The sequence below is a fragment of the Schistocerca piceifrons genome, chromosome 10 (genome assembly GCF_021461385.2).
Source record: "Schistocerca piceifrons isolate TAMUIC-IGC-003096 chromosome 10, iqSchPice1.1, whole genome shotgun sequence".
Taxonomy (NCBI): domain Eukaryota; kingdom Metazoa; phylum Arthropoda; class Insecta; order Orthoptera; family Acrididae; genus Schistocerca; species Schistocerca piceifrons.
In genome coordinates this window covers 32,529,848-32,551,179 of record NC_060147.1, presented here as the reverse complement: position 1 = coordinate 32,551,179, position 21,332 = coordinate 32,529,848, and the positions used below count along the sequence as shown (strand labels likewise).

The 21,332-nt window shown below is 45.7% G+C and overlaps 1 protein-coding gene across 1 annotated transcript in view; it reads right to left on the bottom strand.

Annotated features, from left to right (window-relative positions):
• LOC124718659 (aminopeptidase N-like) overlaps window positions 1–21,332 on the bottom strand; it is a 180,877-nt gene that overhangs the window by 77,375 nt on the left and 82,170 nt on the right. Inside the window, exons 8-9 of the mRNA XM_047244286.1 lie at window positions 8,740–8,821; window positions 1,501–1,681 (exon numbers count right to left, since the gene is read on the bottom strand). Coding sequence (XP_047100242.1) covers window positions 1,501–1,681; window positions 8,740–8,821 — 263 coding nt within the window. The remainder of the gene's footprint in view (window positions 1–1,500; window positions 1,682–8,739; window positions 8,822–21,332) is intronic.

The following is a 21,332-nucleotide window of genomic DNA, read 5'->3' as shown; positions in this document are numbered from 1 at the left end:
GTAAAACTCTAATGGTCGTGACTCAGTGACTGACGAACACCGTTTTGGCCGACCAGTTGCAGTTTCAACTCCCTCACTTGAAAGTCGAATTGATGACATGATTCGTGCCGACCGCATTGTGACTGTAGAAATGATAGTTGATAAAGTTATAGTTAGTACTGGTACAGTTCATAACATCATCTGTAACAAGCTAAAGTACCGCAATACATGCGAAAGATGGGTCCCAAAGGAGTTGACGCAGCTACATAAGGAAACAAGGTTGAGAGTGTGCACGGAGCTAAAGGAACGTTACGAAAGAGAAGGTGAGCACTTTCTCAACAAAATTTTAACTTGTGATGAAGCTAGGGTTTACTATTATGAGCCACAAAAAGACAAAGCATGGAGTGGAAGCACACACCAACTCGCCTGTCAAGAAAATATTCAGCAGGAAAAGTCGTGTTGACAGTGTTTTGGGGATTATCTCGAAGAGGAAGCGTACAACAACAACTAATACTTCTCGGATTTGTTTTTAAACAAGGTGAAGCCAACCATGAGAGAGAGACGTCGAGAGTATCAGAGGAGAGGTGTGATTCTCCAGCAAGACAACGCACGTCCTCATATTGCTAAATAACCTGTGAAACCATCGACGAAATGGGCTGGGAAGTACTGCTTCATCCCCCTTACAGTCCTGATTTAGCACCTAGTCATTTCCATTTGATTGGAGCACTGAAGGAGGCATTATATGGGAAGCGGTCCCAGGACAATAAGGACGTGAAAAAGTTTGTGAGAAATTGGTTCAGACATCGAGATAAAGAGTTATTTGGAGCCAGAATAAAGAAGCTTGTAGCCCATTGGAACAATTGCATAAACGTTCAAGGGGATTACGCTGAAAAGTAGAAAAAGTATTGTTTTCTAATAATAAAAGGGCAACGGCCTTGCCGCAGCGGATGCACCGGTTCCCGTGAAATCACAGAAGTTAAGCGCTGTCGGGCGTGGTCGGCACTTGGATGGGTGACCATCCAGGCCGCCATGCGCTGTTGCCATTTTTTGGGATGCACTCAGCCTCGTGATGCCAATTGAGGAGCTACTCGACCGGATAGTAGCAGCTTCGGTCAAGAATACCATCATAATGAGCGGGAGAGCGGTGTGCTGACCCCACGCCCCTCCTATCCGCATCCTCCTCTGAGGATGACACGGCGGTCGGATGGTCCCGGTAGGCCACTTGTGGCCTGACGACGGAGTGCTCTTTCTTGTAAAAATAAACACATTTTCCTCCACACCAATTTGTCTCTGTAGTTATTGAATGACCCTCGTATATTTGTGTTTGGGCTTCAGCTGTCCCCAACCACACAGTAGCCATTCACAGCGGAGGCTGCACCCTCCGCCCTCCGCCCTCCGCCCTCCCCCCCCCCCCCCCCCACGTCGGCGCAGCTGTGGGACAAGCTTTTTTGTCTGCACTCTGCCCTCTGCCATAACCACATGTAGTGGTGGGGTGTAGACGTGGGTGTAATCGTTACTGACCTGCTTGATGCTGGCGGTGTTGGTGTTGTAGTCCCTGGTGAGAGTGACGACTGGGTAACCGGCATTGCGAGTCCATCCGAGGAAGATGTCGCCCAGCTTGAACGTCTGGAAACCCCTGGTACCTCCAATCTGTGCGTCCAGTGCTGTGAAGAGGTCTGTCTCTGTGGCTGCGCCGTAGGCTCTGCAGGAGGCACGTGCATTTGTAAGTAAACAGATACCATTAGCTGGCGTTACTTACAAGGGTAACTCCTCATTGGACCCCCGCAGTTTTAGTGGTAAAAGGGTAAATTGACAGCCTGTCAAACACTGAATGGAGATCAAGCAAAAATGGTTGAAATGGCTCTGAGCTCTATGGGACTTAACTGCTGAGGTCATCAGTCCCCTAGAACTTAGAACTACTTAAACCTAACTAACCTAAGGACATCACACACATCCATGCCCGAGGCAGGATTCGAACCTGCCACCGTAGTGGTCGCGCGGTTCCAGACTGAAGCGCCTAGAACCGCTCGGCCACAGTGGCCGGCGGAGATCAAGCACCAGGACAGGAAGAAGGTGTACTGCACTGTGACAAAAAAGCAAAACAAGCAGTGAACGGTCCAGGGACAAGAAGTGTAATATATAGAAGCCTTAAAAAGCAACTTCGTTGTGGTTAAGTAGTTACGGTGTTGGACTGCCAAATGGGCGGGCTGTGATCTAACCTCCCTCGTGCCAATTTTCTTTTTTTTTTCGGCTACTCGCTGTTAGGGACCTATAATTTATTTATTTATTTATTTAACCTGATCAGATTAGGGCCATCAGGCCCTCTCTTACATCGGACCAGTGTTCCACACATGCAGCAATTCACACATCAGAGTTACATCATGACAATAATTTAAATAAGAAAATTAGATTACTCTAGTGACAGTATGAATAAAGAGTTACGACTAAGACCTAACAAAGTAAGTGCTGGCAGTATTTTTACAACAAGTGCAATACATACAAATTATGATAAAAGCAATAATAGTAACAGTAATAAAAATCAAATAATAATGATAAACATGAGAAAAATTGGGAATAGTAATGAAGATTTGTGCAGATGTACATTAATATCTTGGTGTGTAAAGCAGATGTTTACTAGTATAGCGAGTTTTGCGGAAGGAAGATCTAAGGAGGGGGAAAGAGGGAAGTAACGAGGTGAAATGCATTCATGTAAAGAGGAAGGCATTACTGTTGCTTAAGTAGATACTTCATTGACTGTTTTTTGAAGCCGGGCATGTTTTTAAGTTCTCTAACATAACGAGGGAGGTTATCCCAGAGTCGAGTTTCCGCTACTGTAAAGGACTTGGAGAAGGTGGCTGAGCGATGCATTGGAACAGAGAGGATTTTATTATGGTGGGAACGTGTGTTTCTGTCATGTTGTTCCGACATAAGCGTTAAGGACGAGGAGAGATATGAGGGACAGTGTACATTTATAAGGCAGTAGATGAGACAGTCTATGGAAATGTCTGCGTTTGGCTGACAGTTGTTTCATCACAATTACTCTTTCGAATGGGAATCCCAAACGTTTGATAACAAGGCGACAAGTTAACCAAATCCTCTCCCAGAAAACACGTTTGGTGCATCATACGTGACATTAGTGCCAGTACACATCTCATATGATAGGAATCTCTTATCGATGCAGCTGATTTGTAGATCTTGTAAGCAAGTGAGATATGCCTCCTTGCCCGATTTAGGTGTTAGTATGAATGTGAATGCGATCAGTCCCAAGAAAATGATGAGAACGTAATAGTTTGCCACATAAGCTGCAACAAATGAAGGCAACAATTACAAAAATGGTTCAAATGGCTCTAAGCACTAAGGGACTTAAAATCTGAGGTCATCAGGCCCCTAGACTTAGAACTACTAAAACCTAACTAACCTAAGGACATCACACACATCCATGCCCGAGGCAGGATTCGAACCTGCGACCGTATCAGCAGCGCGGTTCTGGACTCAAGCACCTAGAACCCGTCGACCACAGCTACCGGCTGGGTGTAATACTTCACTGGGATATGAAATGGAATGATCAGATAGGTTCAGTTGTGGGTAAAGTAAGTGATAGACTTCGGTTTATTGGTAGAATATTGGGGAAGTGCAATCAGTCTACATAGAAGATTGCTTACAAATCACTCGTGCGACCGGTTCTAGAATATTGCTCAAGTGTGTGGGATCCATACTGGATAGGACTAACAGGGGATATTGAACGTATACAAAGAAAGGCGGTACGAATGGTCACATGTTTATACAATCCATGGGAGTGTGCCAGTGAAATACTGATGGAACTGAACTCTTGAAGACGGATTAAACAGGGGACTGATGACCTAAGATGTTAAGTCCCATAGTACTCAGAGCCATTTGAACCATTTTTGAACGGATTAAACTATCCTGGGAAAGTCAATTAACAAAGATTCAAGAACCGGCTTTAAATGATTACTCTAGGGATATACTTCAACCCCATATGTATCGCTCACGTAGGGATCATGAGAACAAGATTAGAATAATTACACCCCGCACAGAGGCATTTAAATAATCATTCTAGCCGCGCTCCATACGTGAATGGAACTGGAATAAGTGGTACAATGGGACGTACCCTCTGCCACGCACCTTACTGTGGTTTGTTGTGCGACAGGTTTGCCCCCCCCTCCTCCCCCCCCCCCCCCCCCCTCGTCTTGACTGCCACACAAAAGCCACGACGCGTGATTGTAATCTCCAGTATTTAGTGATTCCTTTTTAGTACTCATATAGATGACTTCACAATTCTCATTATTTAGAGTCAATGGTCACTTTTTGCACCACACAAATATTTTCTCTAAATCATTTTGCAACTCATTTTCATCATCTGATGGCCATTTGTTGTTGTGGTCTTCAGTCCTGAGACAGGTTTGATGCAGCTCTCCAAGCTGATCTATCCTGTGCAAGCTCCATCATCTCTCAGTACCTACTGCAACCTACATCCCTCTGAATCTGCTTAGTGTATTCATCTCTTGGTCTCCCTCTACAATTTTTACCCCCCCACACTGCCCTCCAATGCTAAATTTGTGATCACTTGATGCCTCAAAACATGTCCTACCAACCGATCCCTTCTTCTAGTCAAGTTGTGCCACAAACTTCTCTTCTCCCCAATCCTATTCAATACCTCCTCATTAGTTACGTGATCTACCCACCTTATCTTCAGCATTCTTCTGTAGCACCACATTTCGAAAGCTTCTATTCTCTTCTTGTCCAAACTATTTATTGTCCATGTTTCACTTCCACACATGGCTACACTCCATACAAATATTTTGAGAAACGACTTCCTGACACTTAAATCTATACTCGATGTTAACAAATTTCTCTTCTTCAGAAATGCTTTCCTTGCCATTGCCAGTCTACATTTTATATTCTCTCTACTTCGACCATCATCAGTTATTTTGCTCCCCAAATAGCAAAACTCCTTTACTACTTTAAGTGTCTCATTTCCTAATCTAATTCCCTCAGCATCACCCGACTTAATTCGACTACATCCCATTATCCTGGTTTGATGCAGCTCTCCATGCTAATCTATCCTGATGACCATACAAGACGGTAAATGACAGCATCAGCTGCAAACTGTCCAAGAGGACTGCTCACATTATATAGACCAGCAACAGCATAGAGCCTATGACACTTCCTTGCGGAACGCAGGATGTTGCTTCTGTGTTACTCTCTCCGTCAATTACTGCGAACTGTGACCTCTCAGACAGGAAATCACGACTCCAGTCGCACAACTGAGACGATACTCCATAGACGCACAATTCGATTAAAAGTCGCTTGTGAGGAAATCTAAAAATATGGAAACAGTTTGACGATTCCTGGCGACAGCACTCATTGCGTCATGAGGATAAAGAGCTAGTTCTGTTTCACAAGAACGATATTTTCTGAATCCGTGTTAGCTATTCGTGAGTAAATCGTTTTCTTCGAGGTAACTCATAATAGTCGAACACTGTATATGTTCCAAAAATCGTCCTGCAAATTGATGTTAGTGATATGCGTCGCCAGCCGCTGTGGCCGAGCAGTTCTTCAGTCCGGAACCACGCGGTTGCTACGGTCGCAGGTTCGAATCTTGCCTCGGACATGGGTGTGTGTGATGTCCTTAGGTTAGTTAGGTTTACGTAGTTCTAAGTCTAGGGGACTGATGACCTCAGATGTTAAGTCCCATAGTGCTTAGAGCCATTTGCACCATTTGATATGCGTCTCTAATTCAGCGAATTAGTCCTACGTCCTCTATGAGTATTGGTGATTTGTGCAGCTTTTCAGGTTTTAGGTACGGATTTTTCGAAAAGGGAGCGGTTGTAAACGATTGCTAAGTATGGAACTATTGTATCACCACGCTCTGAAAGTAACTTTGCTGTGACACACTCTGGACTAGAGGCCTTGCCCTTATTAAGCGATTTAAGCTGCCTCGCTACTTCGAAGGTACCTACATCCAAATTACTCATGTTGGCAGTTATTCTTGATCAGAATTTTGGGATATTTATTTCGTCTTCTGGAGCAATTTAGGACACCTATGTAGCTAACTCTGCTTTAGTTTCACTGTTATCATTAACATTAGCCTTCCGGCGACCATAATCATGTCCACGGTTTGCTTTGTCAAAACGAACCGCTGCTTCATACAGTTATAATTGGTGGAGACTTCAGTCTACCTTCGATTTCTTCGCGAAAATACATGTTCAAAGCCGGTGGTAGGCAGAAAAGATCTTCCGAAATTGTACTAAACGCTTTCTCTGAGAATTACTTTGAACAATTAGTTCATGAGCCCACACGAATTGTAAATGGTTGCGAAAACACGCTTGACCTCTTAGCCACAAATAATCCTGATCTAATAGAGAGCGTCATGATAGACACAGGGATTAGTGAACACAAGGTCATCGTAGCGAGGCTCAAAACCATATCAACGAAAACCACTAAAAATAAACGCAAAATATATCTATTTAAAACAGCAGATAAAAATTCGCTTGATGCTTTCCTAAGAGAGAGTCTCCATTCCTTCCATGCTACTTATGTAAGTGTACACCACATATGGCTCAAATTCGAAGATACAGTATCGACAGCAATAGATAGATTCATACCGCATGAGTTACTAAGAGACGGGACTGATCCAGCATGGTACACGAAACACGTCAGAACACTGTTGCAGAAGCAAAGAAAAATGCATACAAAATTCAGAAGAACGCAAAATCCTCAGGACTGGCTAAGTTTCACGGAAGCTCGAAATTTAGTGCGTACGCCAATGCGAGATGCTTTTAATACTTTCCACAACGAAGCATTGTCTCAAAATATGGTAGAAAACCCAAAGAGATTCTGGTCGTATGTAAAGTACACCAGTGGAAAAAACAGTCAATACCGTCACTGCGCGATAGCGATGGAAATGTTACCGATGACGGTGACACTAAAGCAGAGTTACTAAATACGGTTTTCCGTAATTCACGAAAGAAGATGAAGTAAATATTCCAGAATTCGAAACCAGAACAGCTGTTAGCATGGGTGACATAAAAGTAGATATCTTAGCTGTTGCGAAACAACTCAAATCACTTAAGAAAGCCAAATCTTCCGGTCCAGATGGTATACCAATCAGTCTCCTTTCAGAGTATGCAGACACAATAGCGCCTTTCTTAACAATCATATACGACCTCTCACTTGACGAAACGTCTGTTCCTAAAAACTGGAAAGTAGCACAGGTCACACCAATATTCAAGAAAGGAAATAGGAGTAACCTATTGAATTACAGACCCATATCACTGACCTCAATTTGCAGTAGGATTTTGGAGTATATACTGTGCTCGAACATTATGAATCACGTCGAAGAAAATGACTTATTGATACATAACCAACACGGATTCAGAAAATATCGTTCTTGCGCAACACAGCTAGCTCTTTATTCCCATGACGTAATGAGTGCTGTCGACAAGGGATCTCAGATCGATTCCGTATTCCTAGATTTCCAGAAGGCTTTTCATACCGTTCCTCACAAGCGACTATTAATCAAATTGCGTGCGTATGAAGTGTCGTCTCAGTTGTGTGACTGGATTCGTGATTACCTCTCAGAGAGGTCTCAGTTCGCAGCGATAGACGGTAAACCATCGAGTAGAACAGAAGTGATATCTGGCGTTCCGCAAGGTAGTGTCATAGGCCCTCTGCTGTTCCTGATTTACATAAATGATCTAGGTGATAATCTGAGCAGCCGCCTTAGATTGTTTGCAGATGACGCTGTAGTTTACCGTCTAGTAAAATCATCAGACGATCAATTTCAGTTACAGAGTGATCTAGAGAGAATATCTGTATGGTGCGAAAAGTGGCAATTGGCACTAAACAAAGAAAAGTGCGAGGTCATCCACATGGATATTAAAAGAAATCCGATAAATTTTGGGTATACGATAAATCACACAAATCTAAGGGCTGTCAATTCGACTATATACGTAGGAAAGACCACATAGATAATATTGTGGGGAAGGCGAAACAAAGACTGCGCTTTGTTGACAGAATACTTAGAAGATGCGACAAACCCACCAAAGAGACAGCCTACATTACACTTGTCCGTCCTCTGCAGGAATATTGCTGCGCGGTGTGGGATCCTTACCAGGTAGGATTGACGGAAGACAAATGCAAATAAGGGCAGCTCGTTTCGTGTTATCGCGCAGTAGGGGTGAGAGTGTCACTGATATGATACGCGAGCTGGGGTGGCAGTCACTGAAACAAAGGCGGTTTTCTTTGCGGCGAGATCTATATACCAAATTTCAATCACTAACTTTCTCTTCCGAATGCGAAAATATTTTGTTGACACCCACCTACGTAGGAAGAAATGATCACCATAATAAAATAAGAGAAATCGGAGCTCGAAAGGAAATATTTAGGTGTTCCTTTTTCTCACGTGCCATTCGAGAGTGGAATGGTAGAGAAGTAGTATGAAAATGGTTCGATGAACCCTCTGCCAAGCACTTAAGTGTGAACTGCAGAGCTCAAATGGTTCAAATGGCTCTGAGTACTATGGGACAACATCTGAGGTCATGAGTCCCCTAGAGTTAGAACTGCTTAAACCTAACTAACCTAAGGACGTCACACGCATCCTTGCCCGAGGCAGGATTCGAACCTGTGACCGTAACAGCAGCGCGGTTCCGGAGTGAAGCGCCTAGAACCGCTCGGCCACAGCGGCCGACAATTGCAGAGTAACCATGTAGATGTAGATGTAGATGTAGATGTACTTACTTGTTTTGAAGATACGTCTTCAGGCCGGCGCGGAAACTGTCAGTTCCAAGTATGTGCTCGAACATACGGATGACAGACGCGGCTGAAGACAAAAGAAAGAGATGATATTAAGCACTGCATTTAAAAAAGATAGACATTCATTAAAAGCACATGTAGTTCTAGAAAAAGCGTTTTATAGTACTAAATGAAATACAATGAGATGGCAAAAAGTCATGAGAGATAACGATATGCACATATACAGATAGTATCGCGTACGGAAGGTTTAGAACGGGAGTACGTTGGCAAAGCTTCATTTGTACTCAGGTGAGTCGTGTGAATACATTTCCGACGTTACTATGGCAGCAAGACGGGAATTACTTTGAACGCAGAATCGTGGTTGAAACTAGTCACATGGGATGTTCCATTTCGGAAATCGTTAGGGAATTCGATATTCCAGAGATCCACAGCGTCAACAGTGTGCCGAGAATACTAAATTTCAGGCGTTACAACGCAGTGGCCGACGGTTTTCACTTAACGACCGAGGGCAGCGCCATTTGCATAGGGTTGTCAGTGCTAGCAGACAAGCAGCAATGCGCGAAATAGGCGCAGAACTCAATGTGGGACGTACTGCAAACGTATGGATCGGCGTATTAGGCCATTCCTAGGGGAGGGGGTAGCTGTATGGGTACAGTGTTATGCTAGGAGAAGTTTGTTTTCTATTTACATAAATGATCTTTTGGATAGGGTGGATAGCAATGTGCGGCTGTTTACTGATGATGCTGTGGGGGTACGGGAAGGTGTCGTCGTTGAGTGACTGTAGGAGGATACAAGATGACTTGGACAGGATTTGTGATTGGTGTAAAGAATGGCAGCTAACTCTAAATATAGATAAAGGTAAATTAATGCAAAAAATGGTTCAAATGGCTCTGAGCACTATGGGACTTAACATCTGAGGTCATCAGTCCCCTAGAACTTAGAACTACTTAAAGATAACTAACCTAAGGACATCACACACATCCATGCCCGAGGCAGGACTCGAACCTGCGATTGTAGCGGTTACGCGGTTCCAGACTGAAGCGCCTAGAACCGCTCGGCCACACTGGCCAGCTAAATTAATGGAGATGAATAGGAAAAAGAATCCCGTAATGTTTGAATATTCCATTAGTAGTGTAGCGCTTGACACAGTCACGTCGATTAAATATTTGGGCGTAACATTGCAGAGCGATATGAAGTGGGACAAGTATGTGATGGCAGTCGGGGGTAAGGCGGATGTCGTCTTTGGCTCATTGGTAGAATTTTGGGAAGATGTGGTTCATCTGTAAAGGAGACCGCTTATAAAACACTAATACGACCTATTCTTGAGTACTGCTCGATCCCTATCAGGTCGGATTGAGGGAGTACATAGAAGCAATTCAGAGGCGGGCTACTAGATTTGTTATTGGTAGGTTTGATCATCGCGCGAGTGTTACGGAAATGCTTCAGGAACACGGGTGGGAGTCTCTAGAGGAAAGGAGGCGTTATTTTCGTGAATCGCCACTGAGGAAATTTAGAGAACCAGCATTTGAGGCTGACTGCAGTACAATGTTACCGCCGCCAACTTACATTTCGCGGAAAGACCACAAAGATAAGATAAGTGAGATTAGGGCTCGTACAGAGGCATATAGGCAGTCATTTTTCCCTCTTTCTGTTTGGGAGTGGAACAGGGAGAGAAGATGCTAGTTGTGGTAGGAGGTATCCTCCGCCACGCACCGTATGGTGGATTGCGGAGTATGTATATAGATCTAGATATAGATGCAGATGTAGGAAAATTGCGGGCAAACCAATACACGAACTAAAATTTAAACACAGAAAAAGTAAGCAGTCGATCGCACAATTCCCCATGCGTACTTTCAGGCCGTCGACCTGGAAACGTTAGTATGCCACACTGTTCTGGAGATGATTGCACTCGTATCAAGAACGTAGTGGGTTAGATACCCTTCAACTGTGGGTGGGTTAGGGGGGAGGGTGGGGGAATTTTGACCACACTGTGCAGAGAGTTGGCAAAGGTCCAACGGTCCAATGTCGGTGTTGACGGGCCAAGGCTAAGTGTAAAGCTCTGTGTCGTGCCGTCATCAAGGGTACACGAGTGGGCCTTCGACCCCGAAAGCCCATATCAGTGATGTTTCGTTGGATATTTTGCATGTTAACACTTGTTGACTCAGCACTGAAATCGGCAGCAGTTTGCGGAAGGGTTGCACTTTTGTCACGCTGAAAGATTCTCTTCAGTCGTCGTTGGTCCGGTTCTTGCAGGATTCTTTTGGGGCCACAGCGATGACGGAGATTTGATGTTTTAGTGGATTCCTGATATTCACATACACTCCGTAAATGGTGGTACGAGAAAGCCCCCACTTCATTGCTACCTCATACACTCCTGGAAATTGAAATAAGAACACCGTGAATTCATTGTCCCAGGAAGGGGAAACTTTATTGACACATTCCTGGGGTCAGATACATCGCATGATCACACTGACAGAACCACAGGCACATAGACACAGGCAACAGAGCATGCACAATGTCGGCACTAGTACAGTGTATATCCACCTTTCGCAGCAATGCAGGCTGCTATTCTCCAATGGAGACGATCGTAGAGATGCTGGATGTAGTCCTGTGGAACGGCTTGCCATGCCATTTCCACCTGGCGCCTCAGTTGGACCAGCGTTCGTGCTGGACGTGCAGACCGCGTGAGACGACGCTTCATCCAGTCCCAAACATGCTCAATGGGGGACAGATCCGGAGATCTTGCTGGCCAGGGTAGTTGACTTACACCTTCTAGAGCATGTTGGGTGGCACGGGATACATGCGGACGTGCATTGTCCTGTTGGAACAGCAAGTTCCCTTGCCGGTCTAGGAATGGTAGAACGATGGGTTCGATGAGGGTTTGGATGTACCGTGCACTATTCAGTGTCCCCTCGACGATCACCAGTGGTGTACGGCCAGTGTAGGAGATCGCTCCCCACACCACGATGCCGGGTGTTGGCCCTGTGTGCCTCGGTCGTATGCAGTCCTGATTGTGGCGCTCACTTGCACGGCGCCAAACACGCATACGACCATCATTGGCACCAAGGCAGAAGCGACTCTCATCGCTGAAGACGACACGTCTCCATTCGTCCCTCCATTCACGCCTGTCGCGACACCACTGGAGGCGGGCTGCACGATGTTGGGGCGTGAGCGGAAGACGGCCTAACGGTGTGCGGGACCGTAGCCCAGCTTCATGGAGACGGTTGCGAATGGTCCTCGCCGATACCCCAGGAGCAACAGTGTCCCTAATTTGCTGGGAAGTGGCGGTGCGGTCCCCTACGGCACTGCGTAGGATCCTACGGTCTTGGCGTGCATCCGTGCGTCGCTGCGGTCCGGTCCCAGGTCGACGGGCACGTGCACCTTCCGCCGACCACTGGCGACAACATCGATGTACTGTGGAGACCTCACGCCCCACGTGTTGAGCAATTCGGCGGTACGTCCACCCGGCCTCCCGCATGCCCACTATACGCCCTCGCTCAAAGTCCGTCAACTGCACATACGGTTCACGTCCACGCTGTCGCGGCATGCTACCAGTGTTAAAGACTGCGATGGAGCTCCGTATGCCACGGCAAACTGGCTGACACTGACGGCGGCGGTGCACAAATGGTGCGCAGCTAGCGCCATTCGACGGCCAACACCGCGGTTCCTGGTGTGTCCGCTGTGCCGTGCATGTGATCATTGCTTGTACAGCCCTCTCGCAGTGTCCGGAGCAAGTGTGGTGGGTCTGACACAACGGTGTCAATGTGTTCTTTTTTCCATTTCCAGGAGTGTAGATGCTGTGTTCCATCTCTCGTGCGCCGACTACAACACCACTTTCAGACTCACTTGAATCTTGATAACCTGCCATTGTATAAGCAGTAGCCGATCTAAAGCCGTCGGCACATGGACCGTGCTGTCGAACGGAAACGTTGAGCGTGCCAAGTTCAGCGAGCTGCTGAACGCTCAGGAACGATGCGACTTGTGATACGGTACGGGGGACCCAGCGTGGTATACGCGATTGCAACGCATTCCAGCGGCAGTTGAGGGATGCTTCTGCTTCGTAAATCACACGGTATACTAAATGAGCGCGCATAAAATTCCCACGTTAGCTCTATTAAAACGCACATTTCCTCCATTGTCCATAAGCTAGTCACATTGTCCAATATGCAATATACACAAATAAAAACTTCAATATCCATGTAATGTTTTAAGACAGAAAGTACCATCTCCAGTCAATAAGGACACAGGCTAGTTCCGTTACAAATTTGCAATAACTCTCCACATAAGATAAATATTATTTCATGATTCCCACATTTTAGTATAACCCCAAGGTCATTCCTACCCAGTAGCAGAACCTTTGCAACAAGTGAATTACGAAACATTAAAGACAATGGACCAAAATATCTTTATACAAGAAGCGCATGCTGTCCCGTAGATTAACTTAAAAAAAAAAAAAGTGAACTTATATTTACATAACATCAAATATTATAGTATATAGTTATATTAAACTAATATGAAACATCAGAACCTATTAAAGACGTGGATGTTAGGGGGAAAAAAAAATTCGACGTGGCGGTACACGAACCACCACCATATCACACATCATATTGACAAGGGGAGGCCGCCAATTGTGAAATTCAGATTCGATTCATACTGCGCATAATAAAAGCTCATGGCCAGAGGTGCAATGTGGCAAAGCACCAAGATGCACTTCTCAGCCGTTGTCGAGAAAATCGACAGTTAAAAGAAACCGTTGCGGTGAAATACTCTCTACGATTATTTGTTTTCCACAGCGTCGTGGCGCAGCGGTAAGCGCTCGGGTTGGTAATCCGAAGGTCGCCCGATCGAATCTCGCGCCATCCAACTTTTTTTTTATTACTATTTGTTCTTTGTAATTCAAATATATATATATATATATATATATATATATAATTCCTACTTTTTTTTTATTACTATTTGTTCTTTGTAATTCAAATATATATATATATATATATATATATATATATATATATATAATTCCTGGCAATGCATATAATAAGTTGTTGAAAGTCGTCTGTCGTGGAAAAACTGGCGACTTCGAACATGATTATCTTTTCCGCAAATAAAGTTGTATTTCACAAATGTTATTAATTGTCTTGTTGTCTTCATAATGTATAGTTAACGGAAGACGTAGAAACGATATTCCGAAACGAATACGTATAGTGTAAGTCAAACGTTCGTATTAGAATAGAAACCCCACGATATATATATATATGGTTGCATGGCGCGAGATTCGATGCGGCGACCTTCGGATTAGAACCCGAGCGCTTACCCTTGCGCCACGACGCTGTGGAAAATTATTAATCGTAGAGGGTATTTCACCGCAACGGTTTCTTTTAACTCTCGATTTTCTCGACAACGGCTGAGAAGTGCATCTTGGTGCTTTGCCACATTACACCTCTGGCCATGAGCTTTTATTATGCGCAGTATGAATCGAATCTGAATTTCACAATTGGTGGCCTCCCCTTGTGAGAGCTAGAAACACTACTCACTAAACTGATCGAATAACATAATGCAAACATCCTATCCTAGTATCTTGCATCTTGCTAAAAGCTTTAATCGTAGCTATGTTACTAACTGAAATTTAACTATAACAAATTGTACCAAGAAAAATGCGTTTTTTGGTGGATCCTCAGTGAGATGTTGCCTTCAAATGGCATACTCAGATAATACATCAGATAATACATAAGTTACAATAATTCTTTTGCCACGAATATGATGTTTATCATTACTTTATTGCAACAAATCACACAGTTAACAACCGGTGTTCGAGAGATTCTCATTTTGCTGGTGCTCAGAAACGGCATATATACATACAGGCTTGAAATGAATGCCAATATGGCGCCTCACTACTCTGTACTGAAGGGAGACGGCGTGCGTGTGACGTAGGTGGCGTTGTGCCATCTCATTGGTCAACGCTCAGACGCACGCTCGCTCAGAAAATCTGACATGCCAGATATTGCCCTGCACGTTCAGAAAGACTCCCGAACGTGCTATTCCACGTCAGAAACTCGGCACGCTCAACGTTCGGATCCTCGGTCCGTGTGCCGACAGCTTAAGAACTTCGCCAGACACTTGTTGTCTTATATAGGCGTTGCCAACCTCAACGCCGTATTCTGCCTGTTTACATATCTCTGTATCTGAATACGCATGCCTATACCAGTTTCTTTGGCGCTTCAGTTGCAGTATCAGCATGGCTTCGAGAAATAAAGGTGGTTTCTGTTTGTTTAAAGTAATTTTGGTCTATACTATGTTTGGAACATGGTGTAATATGCTGATAATCACTAAACTGGGGTTTCCATACTTTTTTTCACAGTGTACTACTTGACTTTTGAGAAATATTAAAGTACTACTACAGCTTCTTCACTTTTTAACCCAGAGGTGGGGGAGGGGTGGATGCTTGTTGCAAAATGCACACTTCGATTTCAAACGCAGTCTGTCTTCGTATCAGAGTGTTATTTAATGTAACACCCAACAATGCGACAGTAACAATAATAAACAGTTCATTGTGTAATGATTACCGCAGCACCACACACTGGTACACTGCAAAAGTTAGCGGCAGTTGCAAGGCGGCACGAACACTTTCGGATGATCGCCGACAAGACTGGATCAAAATACTGCCAACTTCAAAACAATACGAGCAATTCGCAGCCCAGGCAGTGATGATAAATCTAGGGAAGTGTAGAGAAGAAACAGTCCGAAACAAAGATTCTGTGGTAAGTCTGTTTTCTTTAATACACTCCTGGAAATTGAAATAAGAACACCGTGAATTCATTGTCCCAGGAAGGGGAAACTTTATTGACACATTCCTGGGGTCAGATACATCACATGATCACACTGACAGAACCACAGGCACATAGACACAGGCAACAGAGCATGCACAATGTCGGCACTAGTACTGTGTATATCCACCTTTCGCAGCAATGCAGGCTGCTATTCTCCAATGGAGACGATCGTAGAGATGCTGGATGTAGTCCTGTGGAACGGCTTGCCATGCCATTTCCACCTGGCGCCTCAGTTGGACCAGCGTTCGTGCTGGACGTGCAGACCGCGTGAGACGACGCTTCATCCAGTCCCAAACATGCTCAATGGGGGACAGATCCGGAGATCTTGCTGGCCAGGGTAGTTGACTTACACCTTCTAGAGCATGTTGGGTGGCACGGGATACATGCGGACGTGCATTGTCCTGTTGGAACAGCAAGTTCCCTTGCCGGTCTAGGAATGGTAGAACGATGGGTTCGATGAGGGTTTGGATGTACCGTGCACTATTCAGTGTCCCCTCGACGATCACCAGTGGTGTACGGCCAGTGTAGGAGATCGCTCCCCACACCACGATGCCGGGTGTTGGCCCTGTGTGCCTCGGTCGTATGCAGTCCTGATTGTGGCGCTCACTTGCACGGCGCCAAACACGCATACGACCATCATTGGCACCAAGGCAGAAGCGACTCTCATCGCTGAAGACGACACGTCTCCATTCGTCCCTCCATTCACGCCTGTAGCGACACCACTGGAGGCGGGCTGCACGATGTTGGGGCGTGAGCGGAAGACGGCCTAACGGTGTGCGGGACCGTAGCCCAGCTTCATGGAGACGGTTGCGAATGGTCCTCGCCGATACCCCAGGAGCAACAGTGTCCCTAATTTGCTGGGAAGTGGCGGTGCGGTCCCCTACGGCACTGCGTAGGATCCTACGGTCTTGGCGTGCATCCGTGCGTCGCTGCGGTCCGGTCCCAGGTCGACGGGCACGTGCACCTTCCGCCGACCACTGGCGACAACATCGATGTACTGTGGAGACCTCACGCCCCACGTGTTGAGCAATTCGGCGGTACGTCCACCCGGCCTCCCGCATGCCCACTATACGCCCTCGCTCAAAGTCCGTCAACTGCACATACGATTCACGTCCACGCTGTCGCGGCATGCTACCAGTGTTAAAGACTGCGATGGAGCTCCGTATGCCACGGCAAACTGGCTGACACTGACGGCGGCGGTGCACAAATGCTGCGCAACTAGCGCCATTCGACGGCCAACACCGCGGTTCCTGGTGTGTCCGCTGTGCCGTGCGTGTGATCGTTGCTTGTACAGCCCTCTCGCAGTGCCCGGAGCAAGTATGGTGGGTCTGACACACTGGTGTCAATGTGTCCTTTTTTCCATTTCCAGGAGTGTATTATGCGGATGCTACTTTTGTCAGAACCTTCCCATCACACCCCCCTCAGATTTAGTTATAAGTTGGCACAGTGGATAGGCCTTGAAAAACTGAACACAGATCAATCGAGAAAACAGGAAGAAGTTGTGTGGAACTATCAAAAAATAAACAAAATATACAAACTGAGTAGTGCATGCGCAGGATAGGCAACATCAAGTACAGTGTGCGTTCAGGATCGCCGTGGTCCCGTGGTTAGCGTGAGCAGCTGCGGAGTGAGAGTTCCTTGGTTCAAGTCTTCCCTCGAGTGAAAAGTTTAATTTTTTATTTTCGCAAAGTTACGATCTGTCTGTTCGTTCATTGACGTCTCTGTTCACTGTAATAAGTTTAGTGTTTGTGTTTTGCGACCGCACCGCAAAACCGTGCGATTAGTAGACGAAAGGACGTGCCTCCCCAATGGGAATCGAAAACATTTGATTGCAAGGTCATAGGTCAACCGATTCCTCCACAGGAAAACACATCTGATATATTCTATACGACACTGGTGACGGCATGTGCGTCACATGACAGGAATATCTTGTCGACCCACCTAACTTGTACGCTTCGCGAATGGGTAAAAAGATTTTTCTACCTTGCCCGATTTAGGTTTTCTTGTGGATGTGATAATCACTCCCAAAAACGTGTTGAAAACATAAGAGTTTGTCACATAAACTGAAAATAAAAAATTAAACACTTCAACCTAGGGAAAGCTTGAACCAAGGACCTCTCGCTCCGCAGCTGCTCACGCTAACCACAGGACCACGGCGCTTCTGGGCTCACCGTGGGCATGTTGTTGCCTATCTTAGGCATGGACGACTCAGTTTGTATATTTTGCTTATTTTTTCATAGTTCCACACAACTTCTTCCTGTTTTCTCGGTTGATTTGTGTTCAGTTTTTAAAGACCCATCCACTGTGCCAACTTATAACTAAATCTGAGGGGGGTGCGATGGGGAGGTTCCCTTGTCAGTCACATGTTACTTTAAAAATAAATAAAGTAACATAAGAGAAAAATTTTACTTGTATTAGTATTTGTTTTGCTTACTTGTATGAGTATCACCTGAAATGTCCTTGCATACCTCCATCTGGGAACGCCTGCCTACACTATCAAATGCACTGAAGAGCCAAAGAAACTAGCACACCTGCCTACTATCGTAAAGGCTCCTGCGAGCACGCACGAGTGCCGCAGCAGGATGTGGCATGGACTCGACTAATGTCTGGAGGGAATTGACACCATAAATCCTGTAGGTCTGTCCATAAATCCGGTGTAGAGATCTCATCTGAACAGCACATTGCAATGCATCCCAGATGTGCTCAATAATGTCCGTGTCTGGGGGGGTTTGGTGGCCAGCGAAAGTGTTCAAACTCAGAGGAATATTCCTGGAGCCACTCTGTAGCAATTCTGGAGGTGTGGGTGTCGCTTTATCCTGCTGGGATTGCTCACATTCTTTGGAATGCACAGTGGACATGAATGGATGCAGGCGATCAGACAGGATGCTTACGTACTTGTCACCGTCAGAGTCGTATCTAAACGTATCAGGGGTCCATATCATTCCAACTGCACACGCCCCACACCATTACAGAGCCTCCACCAGCTTGAACAGTCCCCTGCTGACATGCAGGGTCCATGGAATCATGAGACTGTCTCCATATCCGTTCACGTCCATCCGCTCGATACAATTTGAAACAAGACTCGTTCGACCAGGCAACATGTTTCCAGTCATCAACAGTCCAATGTCGGTGTTGACGGGCCAACGACAGGCGTACAGCTTTGTGTCGCGCAGTCATCAAGGGTATATAAGTGGGCGTTCGGCTCTGAAAGCCCATATCGATGATGTTTCCTTGAATGGTTCGCACGCTGACACTTGTTGACGGCTCACCATTGAAAACTGCAGCAATTTCCGGAAGGGCTGCATTTCTGTCACGTTGAACGATTCTCTTCAGTCGTCGTCGGTCCTGTTCTTGCAGGATCTATTTCCGGCGGTAGCGATGTTTTACTGGAAGCCTGATATTCAGAGAACATTTGTGAAACGGTCGTATCGGAAAATCCCCACTTCGTCGCTACCTCGGAGATGCTGTGTCCCATCGCACATGCGCCGACTATAGCACCACGTTCAAACTCACTTAAATCTTGATAACCTGCCAATGTAGCAGGAGTAACCGATCTAACGACTGCGCCAGACACTTTTTGTCTTATATAGGCGTTGCCGACCGCAGCGCCGTATTCTGCCTGTTTACATATCTCTCCATTTGAATACGCATGCCTATACCAATTTCTTTGGCGCTTCGGTGTATATGATTGAGAACGAAGTCCTTCGCGACGGCACTGCAGTTAGGATGTGAAATTAAAAATCGTTGCCAAAAGTGCTGCTGCGAAAAAAATGGACGCTGTAGATTCAAAAATGGCTCTGACCACTATGGGACTCAACTTCTGAGGTCATCAGTCCCCTAGAGCTTAGAACTACTTAAACCTAACTAACTTAAGGACATTACACACATCCATGCCCGAGGCAGGATTCGAACCTGCGACCGTAGTGGTCGCGCGATTCCAGACTGTAGCGCTTAGAACCGCTCGGCCACCTCGGCCGGCTACGCTGTAGGGTGTCATTAAATAAACAATCATACATGTAAAACATTCTCGGTTTTCTTGCCGCGTCAGTTCGGGGTAAAATCTCGAGCTTTCGGCGATAGCCTCCATCATAATCTTTAGGAGCAACTGACGATGACGATGGAGGCTATCGCCGAAAGCTCGAGATTTTATCCCGAACTGACGCGGCAAATAAACCGAGAATGTTTTACACATATGATTGTTTATTTAATCACACGCTACAGCGTAGCCGGCCGGGGTGGCCGAGCGGTTCTAGGTGCTACAGTCTGGAACCGCGCGACCACCACGGTCGCAGGTTCGAATCCTGCCTCGGGCATGGATGTGTGTGATGTCCTTAGGTTAGTTAGGTTTAAGTAGTTCTGAGTTCTAGGGAACTGATGACCTCAGAAGTTGAGTCCCATAGTGGTCAGAGCCATTTTTGAATCTACAGTGTACATTTTTTTCGAAGCAGCACACCGCCTCTCCATTTGGCAACGATTTTTAATATCACATCCTAACTCCAGTGTTCTCATAATTTTTAGGTGTTTAATGTTTACGTTTTTTCACTAACCCACGTGTTTCAATTAATTTCTAACAAACATGTTATTCATTTGGAACATGACCTCAAATCTTGGCGAACCTTTCAATCTTTTCAGTCAAGAATTTTATGCAGATTATGTCCCAGAACAATGTATTGCCAACCAATACAAACCGTTCACTTATGATGCCTAGCTCAGGAATGAGCAGGTAAAAAATGTTCAAATGTGTATGAAATCTTGTGGGACTTAACTGCTAAGGTCATCAGTCCCTAAACTTACACGCTACTTAACCTAAATTATCCTAAGGACATACACACACCCATGCCCGAGGGAGGACTCGAACCTCCGCCGGGACCAGCCGCACAGTCCGTGACTGCAGCGTCCTAGACATCTACATCTACATTTACATCCATACTCCGCAAGCCACCTGACGGTGTGTGGCGGAGGGTACCTTGAGTACCGCTATCGGTTCTCCCTTCTATTCCAGTCTCGTATTGTTCGTGGAAAGAAGGATTGTCGGTATGCCTCTGAGTGGGCTCTAATCTCTCTGATTTTATCCTCATGGTCTCTTCGCGAGACGTACTTAGGAGGGAGCAATATACTGCTCGACTCCTCGGAGAAGGTATGTTCTCGAAACTTCGACAAAAGCCCGTACCGAGCTACTGAGCGTCTCTCCTGCAGAGTCTTCCACTGGAGTTTATCTATCATCTCCGTAACGCTTTCGCGATTACTAAATGATCCTGTAACGAAGCGCGCTGCTCTCCGTTGGATCTTCTCTATCTCTTCTATCAACCCCATCTGGTACGGATCCCACACTGCTGAGCAGTATTCAAGCAGTGGGCGAACAAGCGTACTGTAACCTACTTACTTTGTTTTCGGATTGCATTTCCTTAGGGTTCTTCCAGTGAATCTCAGTCTGGCATCTGCATTACCGACGATCAACGTTATATGATCATTCCATTTTAAATCACTCCTAATGCGCAATCCCAGATAATTTATGGAATTAACTGCTTCCAATTGCTGACCTGCTATACTGTAGCTAAATGATATGGGACCTTTCTTTCTATGGATTCGCAGCACAGTACGCTTGTCTACAATGATATTCAATTGCCATTCCCTGCACCACGCGCCAATTCGCTGCAGATCCTCCTGCATTTCAGTACGATTTTCCATTGTTACAACCTCTCGATACACCACAGCGTCATCCGCAAGAAGCCTCAGTGAACTTCCGATGTCATC